This window comes from Gobio gobio (genome assembly GCF_949357685.1).
Source record: "Gobio gobio genome assembly, chromosome: 14".
Classification (NCBI taxonomy): Eukaryota; Metazoa; Chordata; class Actinopteri; order Cypriniformes; family Gobionidae; genus Gobio; species Gobio gobio.
The window spans coordinates 52024492-52036781 of record NC_137107.1 but is presented as its reverse complement, the minus strand read 5'-3'; the positions used below and the strand labels follow the sequence as shown (position 1 = coordinate 52036781).

The 12290-nt window shown below is 40.1% G+C and overlaps 1 protein-coding gene across 1 annotated transcript; it reads left to right on the top strand.

The window, feature by feature from the left end:
* The first annotated feature begins 8893 nt into the window (after nt 1-8893).
* Nucleotides 8894-11943, top strand: LOC307137441 (uncharacterized protein). Its single transcript, XM_079835100.1, has one exon. The coding sequence runs from the start codon at nt 9037-9039 to the stop codon at nt 10333-10335; it is 1299 nt and encodes a 432-aa protein (XP_079691226.1). The 5' UTR covers nt 8894-9036; the 3' UTR covers nt 10336-11943.
* Nucleotides 11944-12290: the final 347 nt, after the last annotated feature.

Sequence of the window (12290 nt, the reverse complement as noted above, 5' to 3'; positions counted from 1 at the left end):
CTTTATTTCTGTACCTGGAAACTGTTAAACCTACCTAAAAAGCACTGTTTATTTCATATGTATCTTTGTTCTGTTGTATTTATGTTGGCCTGCTGAATGTTAAATGGATCCAGTCTATGTTCACTAGAAAGGATTTTTGATAATGCAGCAATAAAGTAGCTAGTAGGCTAGAAGTTAATGTATGTTTTTCTTTTTAACTCTGCTGATTTAAAACACTTTATTTTAATGACAAAATTTTGAATAAGAGGGCAAAGACAAATATCAGTATCGGCCAATAATTGTCTGTTAAAATCGGTATCTGCCCAAAAAAATCTTATCGGTGCATCCTTACCAAGATTAATAAATGCTGTAGAAGTGCAGTTCATTATTAGTTCATGTTAACTAATGAAACCTTATTGTAAAGTGTTACCGATACTTTATACTCGCACACATGGGCGTCAGAATCAAAAAATGTGGGTGGGTCCTCTCCCAGAAAAATTTTACTGGAGTAGATGCCATTTACATTAAGTATAGACCCCCTTCCCAAGTGTATTCGTCACACTCAGGCTGTTCTTAACCCTGCCTGTTACCAACTGCGAGATCCTTCTCTCAACTTAAAAGAGTGAAGAATAAACTCAGGACAACCATGAGACAGAAGCGGCCGTCTACACTCTCCCTGCTGGCTATTGAATCCGAAACTAGTCAAGGGAATGGACCTTGAGGATTTAATTTTGCTTTCTCAAAGTCTAGAAAAAAGATGCTCTGCTAAAGGTAAGGCATTTATAATTATTTGTGGGCAAATATGAGACTGTTGTTGAATGTGAAGGTTTTTAGAGATGCTTGTGAAGTTTGGCATGTGTTTGCTGCTGTGCATCTCTGTGGTGCTGAATTCAGCTGTTGATATGGTTGCTTGCAGAAATGTTCACAAGTCCCTGTGGTCCAAGTCAAGTCTTTCAGGTCCAAGTCAAGTCTCAAGTCTTTCAGGTCCAAGTCAAGTTTCAAGTCTGTGAGGTCCAAGTAAAGTTTCAAGTCTGTGAGGTCCAAGTCAAGTCAAGTAAAGTCTCAAGTCTTTCAGGTCCAAGTCAAGTTTCAAGTCTGTGAGGTCCAAGTCAAGTCTCAAGTTTTTCAGGTCCAAGTCCAAGTCAAGTTTCAAGTCTGTGAGGTCCAAGTCAAGTCGAGTCAAGTCAAGTCTCAAGTCTTTCAGGTCCAAGTCCAAGTCCAGGGTTTTTCCTGGGTCAAAAATGGTCTTCGGTGGTGGCTGACAGACATGGTCATCCATACACACACACACACACACACACACACACGCACAGTAAAAAAGTACCCTACCCACGTGATCTGCAAGCGCAATACTGACAATACATTTTAGATAAATTCAAAGAAAGTTTGTAATTTTTGCTTATCTTATTTTGATACCTTATTTTTACACTATTTACAGATAATAGTTTTGGTATATAATCATATCAATATTAAAAAGTAGTATTAAAAAATGATCAAATAGCCTAATTTTCTGCCATATACAATTTCATAAAATGATCAGCTAGCTAATAACAAATTTGTTCTGGGTTCACCTCACTCCAGTCTAAACTAAATGATTTATAGGCTATTTATTTTACTACACATTGTGAACATAAATAAGCTGAAAGACTGTGGATAATTAAAACTAACTCTTACCCCTCCTCTTGCTAAATTGGGTAAGCACACTTGTGTTCTCATTTCAGATGTTCAGAGTAAATGATTAAACTGATTCGTGAGTTCAGTGTTGGACAGTTCAGTTGTTCTAACCAGTCGTTAAAATGATTCGGTTCAAAGGAGACATATAGGTCGCGAATCGGACATTAGCACACGCGTTGTGCTTCATATTCTGTTCCAGTTGGTTTGGTATTTCAAGTTTGATTTTCCCCCTCGTGGGTTTTTGTTTTGTTTTGTATTTGTGTTTATTATTTTGTCAATAAATCCACCTTTCTCTGCAATTGAGTCCTCGCTCCCAGTTTTCCTTTGCGCCACGTAATGCTGCTGTGTAACACCGCAGCTTCCCTTCAGATTAATGGATTGCTTTTCAAATTAAATAACAAAGTTTTGTAAGGTACGGCTTGACTATATTGTTACTATTTCTTGCTCATTTATTTAACAGCAGTTTTCTAATGGGTTATGAATTTGCATGCCTTCAGATGCGTCAGCCTAGGGTCCACTTCAAATGTGGTCACTCTAGGGCACTATACTGTGTTAATCTGGGCCTGTTAATGTGCCACTTTACAGAAGATCTCAGACATCAGCATAATGAATGAGGGGAAAACAGGGAACTTTAGGAGACAAAGAGGCTTTTCAGCAGCTCAGATAAACATGATGGTCCTGTTGTTTCTCTCAGACTTTGGACAGGAGTTCAACAAACCTTGTTTTAATGCAATTCATATCTATCTTGTATCAAAATGCTCCATATTCCTGACAGAAAACGTGTTCACTTCATTTAAATGTAATTAAATGGTCATTCCATGTCAAATCAACAATTTTACCCATTGAAAAAAATGAAGAATAGAAGGATATCAAGATATCTTTAATATTTTTAGAGTGACAGGCACATAAACTTTGGCAAAATAATATTATGGCACTCAGGTATATTATATGAAATTGTGTTGATAGAAAAAACAAGATCCATTTCTAGTTTCAACATTATTTGTTGTTCAGATATTCCTCTGTAAAAGACAAAAGTATCAGCTGTGTGTAAAGTGACCCACGTTTGGTTTTTGACCACTGAAAATGTGAACAATTGTGAACAAAGATGGCTAAAGTCGACAGATTTTACTAATAGTCCTACCAATCTCTGTTTAAAAGTAAAATAAAGCTGCCATCTTTTTTAAAGTCGTTTTTACCCTCCTGTAATTTGGCTCTGAATCTCAGGTGAAAATTGTCATATTGACCCCCCTCTAAAGAATTGTAGATTACTCAGTAAATATACATCCATGGCATTTAATATTTTTGCTTTCATTAATATTTATGTTTTTCTTTCTTCAGAAAGAAAAATTTACAAAATGTATTTTTTAGCCAGGTCTGGTCGACTCTGGTAATTCAGTATAAATTCAGTAACTTGTCTTTGATTTCTCCAGATCTGGTCCTGTGGGCGTCAGTATCTCACAGTGATCACAGTTCACACATACACTGAAGCCCCTCCCACCACTGAAGCCCCTCCCACCACAATTCACCAATAAATACTGGGAATATTCCCATCATCCTACAAGAGAAGGACAAACTCCAGGTGTAGCAGCTGAAATCTGTGTGACTGTTAAAGATGGAGTTTATTAAAGAGGAGATTGAAGACATGAGTTATCCAGAACCATCCAGAATAAAACATGAAGATACTGAGGAACAAATAGGTTGGTGTCCATTCTTGATTCTTCATTATTGACTGCTTTAGTAGCTGTAAAATAATAATCAGTATATGGATGATAAATGATAGATAAATGCATCTAAATGATCATATTCAATCAGTTTTAATCGTAGTGAATGACAGAACTGACCTTTGCACATTAAAGATACTTTAACACTTTACAATAAGTTCTCATTTGTTAACATTAGTTAATGTATTAACTAACAATCAACAATACATTTGTTACAATATTCATAAATCTTTGTTAAAGGTCCCATGGCATGGCATTTTTCTATTATTTTATAATGTTTCCTGAGGTGTACTTATATTGTTAGTATGATTTTTACATCATAAAATGTCATAATGTAGAAATAAAAGGCATTTTGTCTATACTGCTGTTTGCCCTGTGGCTAAATGCCCGGTTACAAGAGGCGTGTCTGCTGTGAGTAGGGTTGCCACCCGTCCCGTAAAATACGGAATCGTCCCGTATTTACAAGCAAAATTACGCATTCCGTATCAAACCAATACGGGACGCGATTTGTTCCGTATTTTACATAGGTCCACACATAGTTCAATAAACACATACGGATTTTGCAGTGTGGAGAATACTGATAGCAAATATAAACAAATCAATTTCACAATAAGTAGTACAGGAGCTAATTTGTGCGTGATTGCGTTTTAGCGGCTTTGTTGTCATAGCGGCGGAGTCTCAAGAACATGCGCTGTGCCTGTAAACTTGCGCGTTTTTTTAAAAACATGTCGAGCTCGCGTCGCGTGCGTCCACAGTTTAAACGCAAGAGGATCTCCAGATATAGAACTGGATATCAAAAAGGTATCAATGGGTCTGTCCAGTAACTCATGATGAACCTCAGGCGAACTGCACACTTTGTGAGAAGCATTTCAGTTGCTCAGACTGACTGACTTAAAGCAACAGCGGTGACAGACCAGTCTATGTGACAGACACATCTGTGCTTCTAAAGGTAGCCTATAGTTTTTTTTAATGGATAATATATTAATATAATATGCCATACATTATCAGAGCTTGGCAGACAGAATTATTATTTTTAGACAGGTTAATTCATAGATTATAGCCTAATAAATGTAATTATTAATTTATAATTTAGCTACGCTATAATCATACATAACCAATAATCCTATCATATAAAGTTTATGACATTTAAAAACAACTTTAGATAAAAATGGGACAAATAATTACATGATAATATAGTCATACTTTAAGTAAATTAATTAAAAGCAGTTTTTGAAATTCAAAAAAGTGATTAATGGTTCAGAATGATTGCTTAAAGGGACAATGCACCCAAAAATGAAAATTCTGTCATCATTTTCTCACCCTCAAGTTGTTCCAAACATGTATACATTTCTTTGTTATGTTGAACACATAGGAAGATTACTATGGAAGTCAATGGTGCCCCCAAAGAAGCCTGGTTACAAACATTCTTCAAAATATATTATTTTGTGTTCAGCAGAACAAAGAAACTCATACAGGTCTGGAACATCATGAGGGAGAGTAAATGATGACAGAATTTTCATTTTGGGCTGAACTGTCCCTTTAAAGTGCACCAAATAGGTTACTAAAAAGTTCTTTAGAAATAAATAAAATAATCAAATGTAAAATAATATAAAATGTGTTCTGTTGCAAGTTCACATACTTGATTGTGTTTTTATTATTCTAGGAGACTTTAATTAGGCACAACTCACACGTGAGCTGCCTAAATTCAAACAACACGTCACATGCCCCACCAGAGACAATAATATTTTGGACCATTGCTACACTACAATAAAAGATGCATATCGCTCTGTCGCCCGAGCAGCTCTAGGACTCTCTGATCACTGCCTGGTCCATCTTTTACCAACTTACAGACAAAAACTTAAAACTGCTAAGCCAGAAATAAGGACTGTAAAGAGATGGACCAATGACACAGAGCAGGTCTTACAAGCCTGTTTTGAAAGCACTGACTGGAGTGTTTTTGAAGCTGCTGCCACCGATCTGGACGAGCTCACAGAAACTGTTACATCATACATCAGTTTCTGTGAGGATTTATGCATCCCTACCAGGACTTATTTATCATTTAACAACGATAAACCGTGACTCAGACAGCTGCGTCAGGCCAAAGAGGATGCCTACAGGAGCGGGGACAGGATCTTGTTTAATCAGGCCAGGAACACACTGACAAAGGAGATTGGAGTGGCTAAGAAGAGCTACGCCAAAAAGCTGGATAACCAGTTTTCTGCCAACGACCCTGCATCAGTGTGGAAAGGCCTGAAAGACATTACCAACTACAAGACACCACCCCCCAGCATCGAGAGCAATAAACAGCTTGTTGAAGACTTAAATCAATTCTATTGTAGATTTGAGACCCAAGATCAGACACTTCACACCCGCCCTGAACATCTCTCTTCACAGCCATCAACACCTCCAGCCATCCCCCTCTCCTCCCACCCTGCACTTCAGATCAGTGAGGATAATGTGCGCCAGATCTTTAGAAAACAAAAGAGAAGGAAAGCACCAGGCCCAGACTGTGTTTCACCAGCCTGTCTGAAAACCTGCGCTGACCAGCTGGCTTCTATCTTCTCACTGATCTTCAACAGATCACTGGAGCTGTGCAAAGTCCCATCATGCTTTAAACGCTCCACCATCATCCCAATCCCCAAAAAAACAAAGATCACAGGACTCAATGACTACAGACCTGTGGCTTTAACATCTGTAGCCATGAAGTCATTCGAAAGACTGGTGTTGGCATATTTGAAGGACATCACTGACCCCTTGCTTGACCCCCTTCAGTTTGCCTACAGAGCAAACCGGTCCGTGGATGATGCAGTCAACATGGGACTGCATTATACCCTACAACATCTGGACAAACCAGGGAACTATGCGAGGATTCTGTTCGTGGACTTCAGCTCTGCCTTCAACACCATCATCCCATCACTGCTTCAGACCAAACTGACCGAGCTCTCTGTCCCTAGCTCTGTCTGTCAATGGATCACCAGCTTTCTGACAGACAGACAACAGATAGTCAGAATGGGCAAAATCATGTCCGACAGCCGCATCATCAGCACTGGTGCCCCACAAGGATGTGTTCTCTCCCCACTGCTATTCTCCCTGTACACCAACGACTGCACCTCTAAAGACCCCTCCACCAAGCTCCTGAAGTTTGCAGACGACACTACTGTTATCGGCCTCATCCAGAATGGTGACGAGTCTGCGTACAGACAGGAGGTGGAGCAGCTGGTTCTATGGTGCAGGTACAACAACCTGGAGCTGAACATGCTCAAAACAGTGGAGATGATAGTGGACTTTAGGAGAAACCCCCCTGTACTCCCCCCACTCACCATCATGAACAGCACTGTGGCTGCAGTAGAGTCATTCAGGTTCCTGGGCACCACCATCTCTCAGGATCTGAAATGGGACGTGCACATTGACTCTATTGTGAAAAAAGCCCAGCAGAGACTTTACTTCCTCCGACAGCTGAGGAAGTTCAACCTGCCACAGGAGCTGCTCGTACAGTTCTACTCCGCTGTCATAGAATCCATCCTCTGCACTTCCATCACCGTCTGATTTGGCTCAGCCTCCAAAACTGACCTCCGAAGACTACAGCGAATAGTCCGGACTGCTGAGCGAATCACTTGCACTACTCTTCCCACACTTCTAGAACTGTACTCATCCAGAGTGAGTAAAAGGGCATGCAAAATGGGTGAATGGGTGTCCCTTATTTTGCCACACCAAAGGTGGCAACCCTAGCTGTGAGACTTCAGTAAAAACGCCCACTGTTGTGATTGGCTGACATCTTTGGATTTTAAATGAGCGGAGGGGGCGTGGTTTAACGAGATCTACGACGCACGAGCTGCTGCTGCCAGAGAGACGGATGGACCTGAGTTCACTTCACATAAGTTCTGTCAGTCTCAGTTCAGTCAGTGAACTGTTGTAGTTACAGCATATACTGCAGGTTATTAGTTTATTTCTAGTCGGAGGGGCTGTCAGAAAGTTAGTAACTTTAGTAAATTATGGATCAGCGCTGACTCGAGACCCCTTTAGAACGATTCAGTCCGATTTGGTGAACTGATTCTGTTCACTAAAAAGAACCGGTTCAAAAGAAAGATCGTTCGCGAACAGGACATCACGGAGACGGAGCGATTGCTAACAAAGTTATTTATAGTAACTACTGAGTTATGAGAGTGCTGTCAGTCAGCGCGAGTTTATTGTGTTTGTATCAGAGAGTTCTGAATAAACACGAGTCCCAGTCACACCGAGTCCGTCTTCATCATTATTCTACCAACTTTGTAACACATGCAAAGTACCATTACAGCTGTCCAGATGAACGAGTTACGAGTAAGTGTTGAAAATAGCATTGTTTTTAGATATGTTCCTATCATATGAAAAGCGTCAGTGACGCGCATTGAATAGACAGCGCAAACAAAGACACAACAGCAGTAATCGAATGTAATCCAGTTTATTGTGGGGAAAGCTGGCTAGCCTAGCCCAGATACCCTCACGCTTACCCCCCTTCTGCTTAATCTCACGCCGCGTTTGGTGCCTCCGCTGTGGGCCAGATGCAGTACTGGGGGTCGGGGATGTTGGAGGCCGACCGGTCCTGAGCTTCGGCGTGCGTGAGGTTTATCTCTAAAGATGTGACTCTGCCGATGTTTAGCAGAAACGACTGTATGCACATTGTAGAACAGATAGACGCGACGAGGACGTACAAAAACACTGACTCACAAGATAGAAAACACCGTTCTGTCGGGAGAGAGAAGCCGCAGTGTGTGCACGAATAATAAATAATTAGCTACACATCAGAAATCACTGATCACAGATCAGAAGGAACTGAAGAAAGACTTCTGTTTTCATTTGTACATCCAAACACTGAGAAACTGCCAGCGTTCACTCGTTCACAACCCATGATCTCTCGAGCGTTTGCATGGGTGTGCCAGATTCTCTGGGCGGAGGAAAGGGAGGAAACCGTTCCTGCTTGGACGTCAAACCAGGAGACTTCAGGATTGGCTCGTCTGGCCTGTCATTTTCTCAAAGGCAGAGAAAGACAGCCAGAACTCAATTTTACACCGATCAACATTTCTATCCACTTGGGGACATTATTCAGGCTAGGGGAACTCATATTAATGTTGAAAAACCTCATAAAATGAAAATTTCATGCCATGGGACCTTTAATGTTAGTTTAATAAAAATCCAGCTGTTCATTGTTGGTTCACGTTACTTAACAAATGTTAACAAATACAACTTTTGTAAATGTAGAAATTAACATGAACTAAGATTAATAAATGCTGTAGAAGTGCAGTTCATTATTAGTTCATGTTAACTAATGAAACCTTATTGTGTTACCGATACTTTATACTCACACAGGCTGTGTCTTGTTTTCTGCTCAGTGTTTTTCATTTTCACATTTAACCTCATTGAACTGATTCTGACTTCTTTATATGTTTATTTTAGACCAGATGGAAGAGAAGGAGCAACAACACAAACTAAATGATGTAAAGAAACTCTGTGACTTCAAAACTCAAGAAACAAAAGCCAAAAAGCTGCACACCTGCTCTCAGTGTGGAAAGAGTTTTTCTCACTCATCAGGTCTCAGAGACATTTGCGCATTCACTCTGGAGAAAAAACGTATACATGCACTCAGTGTGGAAAGAGTTTCACACAAAAACAACACCTTAACACACACATGAGAATTCACACTGGAGAGAAACCGTATACATGCACTCAGTGTGGAAAGAGTTTTTCTCGAGCATCAGGTCTCAGTGGACATTTGCGCATTCACTCTGGAGAAAAACCATTCAAGTGTGATCAGTGTGGCAAAGGATTTATTTTATCATCACTTCTAAAAAAACACCTGATAGTTCATTCAGGTGAGAAGCCTCATGTGTGTTCTCTCTGTGGAAAGAGTTTTTCACGACTGTACAGGTTTAAACTGCACCAGAAAACACATGATGAAGTGAGAGATCATGTGTGTTGTGACTGTGGGAAGAGCTTTACTACATCTAGTCAGCTGAAAGAGCACCAAAGAATTCACACTGGAGAGAAGCCGTATACATGCACTCAGTGTGGAAAGAGTTTTTCCCAAGCATCAAGTATCAGGGATCATCTGCTCCGTCACTCTGGGAAAAAATCATTCAGCTGTGATCAGTGTGGTAAAGGATTTATTTTATCATCAGAACTAAAACAACACCTTACAGTTCATTCAGATGAGAAGCCTCATGTGTGTTCTCTCTGTGGAAAGAGTTTTACTACATCTAGTCTTCTGAAACGGCACCAAAGAATTCATACTGGAGAAAAACCTTTCAAGTGCTCATACTGTGACAAGAGTTTCACTCATTCTGGACACCTGAAAACACATGAGCGAGTTCACACTGGAGAGAAGCCGTATACATGCACTCAGTGTGGAAAGAGTTTTTCCCAAGCATCAGGTCTCAGTGTTCATCTGCTCCATCACTCTGGGAAAAAACCATTCAAGTGTGATCAGTGTGGCAAAGGATTTATTTTATCATCACTTCTAAAAAAACACCTGATAGTTCATTCAGGTGAGAAGCCTCATGTGTGTTCTCTCTGTGGAAAGAGTTTTTCACGACTGTACAGGTTTAAACTGCACCATAAAACACACAGAGAAGTGAGAGATCATGTGTGTTGTGACTGTGGGAAGAGCTTTACTACATCTAGTCAGCTGAAAGAGCACCAAAGAATTCACACTGGAGAGAAGCCGTATACATGCACTCAGTGTGGAAAGAGTTTTTCCCAAGCATCAGGTCTCAGTGTTCATCTGCTCCATCACTCTGGGAAAAAATCATTCAGCTGTGATCAGTGTGGGAAAGATTTTATTTCATCATCAAATCTAAATCAACACCTGATAGTTCATTCAGATGAGAGACCTCATGTGTGTTCTCTCTGTGGAAAGAGTTTTTCATGGCTGAGCAGTTTTAAACGGCACCAGAAAACACATGATGGAGTGAGAGATCATGTGCTGTGACTGTTTGAAGAGCTTTACTACATCTAGTCAACTGTAACAATAATGCATTATAGCTCTAGACATCTGGCCGGATGGAACTCCTCACAGCCTCTGGTGACTTTTCTAATCAGATCATACATAGACAAAGGGCCTTTGTGTTGATGTGACTCTACACTAATTAGATCCAGGCGCCACCGTGTCTCCGCAAGAGATTGGAGCGTTGAATATTATAGCCCCAAGGCATTCACGTGCCTTTACACCCTCACACACACACCCTTTGTGCGAATGGACGCACATACTTAGACAAGACACAGGACTGTTTGTGTGACTCACACACATTCGCCTTATATGAACCATCTGGACCAAAACTGCCTCAATAATGTTTAAATATATATATATTTCGTTGATTTAATGTCTTTATACAATCTATTAAAAGAGCTAGGATGTTTACTGTATGTAAATCAAACTTTGTACGCCAGTAACTGTGGAAATCCTGTAACACTGTACTCTCAAATTGCAGAATGACAGTGTGCGGTATCTTCTCAATCGCAGAAACTCGACTGTACCGAATCTCCTTCACAAATTACATTAAGATGCATTATTACAAAAGTATCAGCTTTCTAAGAATAGAGGCTTAAAATGAGCACCCCGTTTGATTAGCCAAGAGGAGGGGGGTCCAGGAACAAAGGAAAACTCGCGCCTTCTGTCTCCCGGACGTGATTGGATCCCTCCCTCCAATCTCATCTATAAGAACGAGAACTGACCATTAACTCTTGGCATTTCGCCATTGAGAGGAAGACCACCCTGGCCTTCGCCACACTGAGAGAAGGCATCCTTGCAACGGAGAGAAAGACCGGCAGCTTCCTCGAACGACTTTACTAAGCTTCAGAGAAATTCTCCCTGGACCCGAAGATCCTTACCGAACTTCCCTGATGATTCGAACTCAGACACTTACACACGAGAAGCCATAGCAATGCAAGTATTCGATTTCACAATCAAACTGCGTGTAAAAGGTTGTCTGAATTATTCCTGTTCACGGGATTGTTAATTTCTTGAGGTCTTTTGTGAAAGGGCTGTGAAGCTCTCTCTCTCTCTCTCTCTCTCTCTCTCTCTCTCTCTCTCTCTCTCTCTCTCGCTCGTTAATTCTCTCTTTCCATCATTCTTTCCCCCTTTATATTATTCGTTAAGTTTGATTTTTCCTTGTTTTATACTATGTTGTTTTTCTCCTACCTATATATGCATATTCACCTGTGTGACTCGTAGCTTTGTACACTTTAGTTGTTTTAGTAAAACCCAATAATTTCATTGAATTGAATCCGTATTGTTTTGCTCACAAAGATCGAAGTCAATGAGACGTAAGATCTTAGCTACCAATCAAGCTTGATTTTCTTGTATTACTACTTCAGTAATACAAATTTAACAAACATAAGGAAATATTATTTGTCCTGATCAAGCAGATTAATGTTTCTTAAAGTTTGTAAGATTGATAATTGATGAAGAAATCAATTTGGATAAAGGTTACTTTTACTTGATTAAAGGTTCCGTTATAAGATAATATTGTCTGCACAACAAGCTAATCATATTCATAGACTCATGAATATTTATACCATTTGAATAAATTATTCCCCGAAACTCAATGTTGTTACACATCTCAAATTCATACTGGAAAAAAACCTTTCAAGTGCTCATATTTTCTATCCGCAAGTTTCCGGGGGGCGCTACTGTAAAAAAGAAAGTGGGTACAACTTCCGGTGAGGCAATCTGTTTGTGTGCTCATTTCACTTCGTTGACAAGGAACCACCACAGGATAACCCGTACCCAACGCTTACGTTACGAGAAGCCAGTGGAGAAGAGACGCCGACCCAGGACTCGAAATGTCACAACAAGAGCAGGTAAGTTAACATTATTTTGATGTCACGTAGCTTCCTGTTTTTGTTTATACAGAGTTTTTAATACCTTAACTACTTGAATTGCTT

Coding starts and splice junctions, on each gene's coding strand:
- LOC307137441 (XM_079835100.1), top strand. CDS start 9,037: ATGAGAATTCACACTGGAGAGAAACCGTATACATGCACTCAGTGTGGA.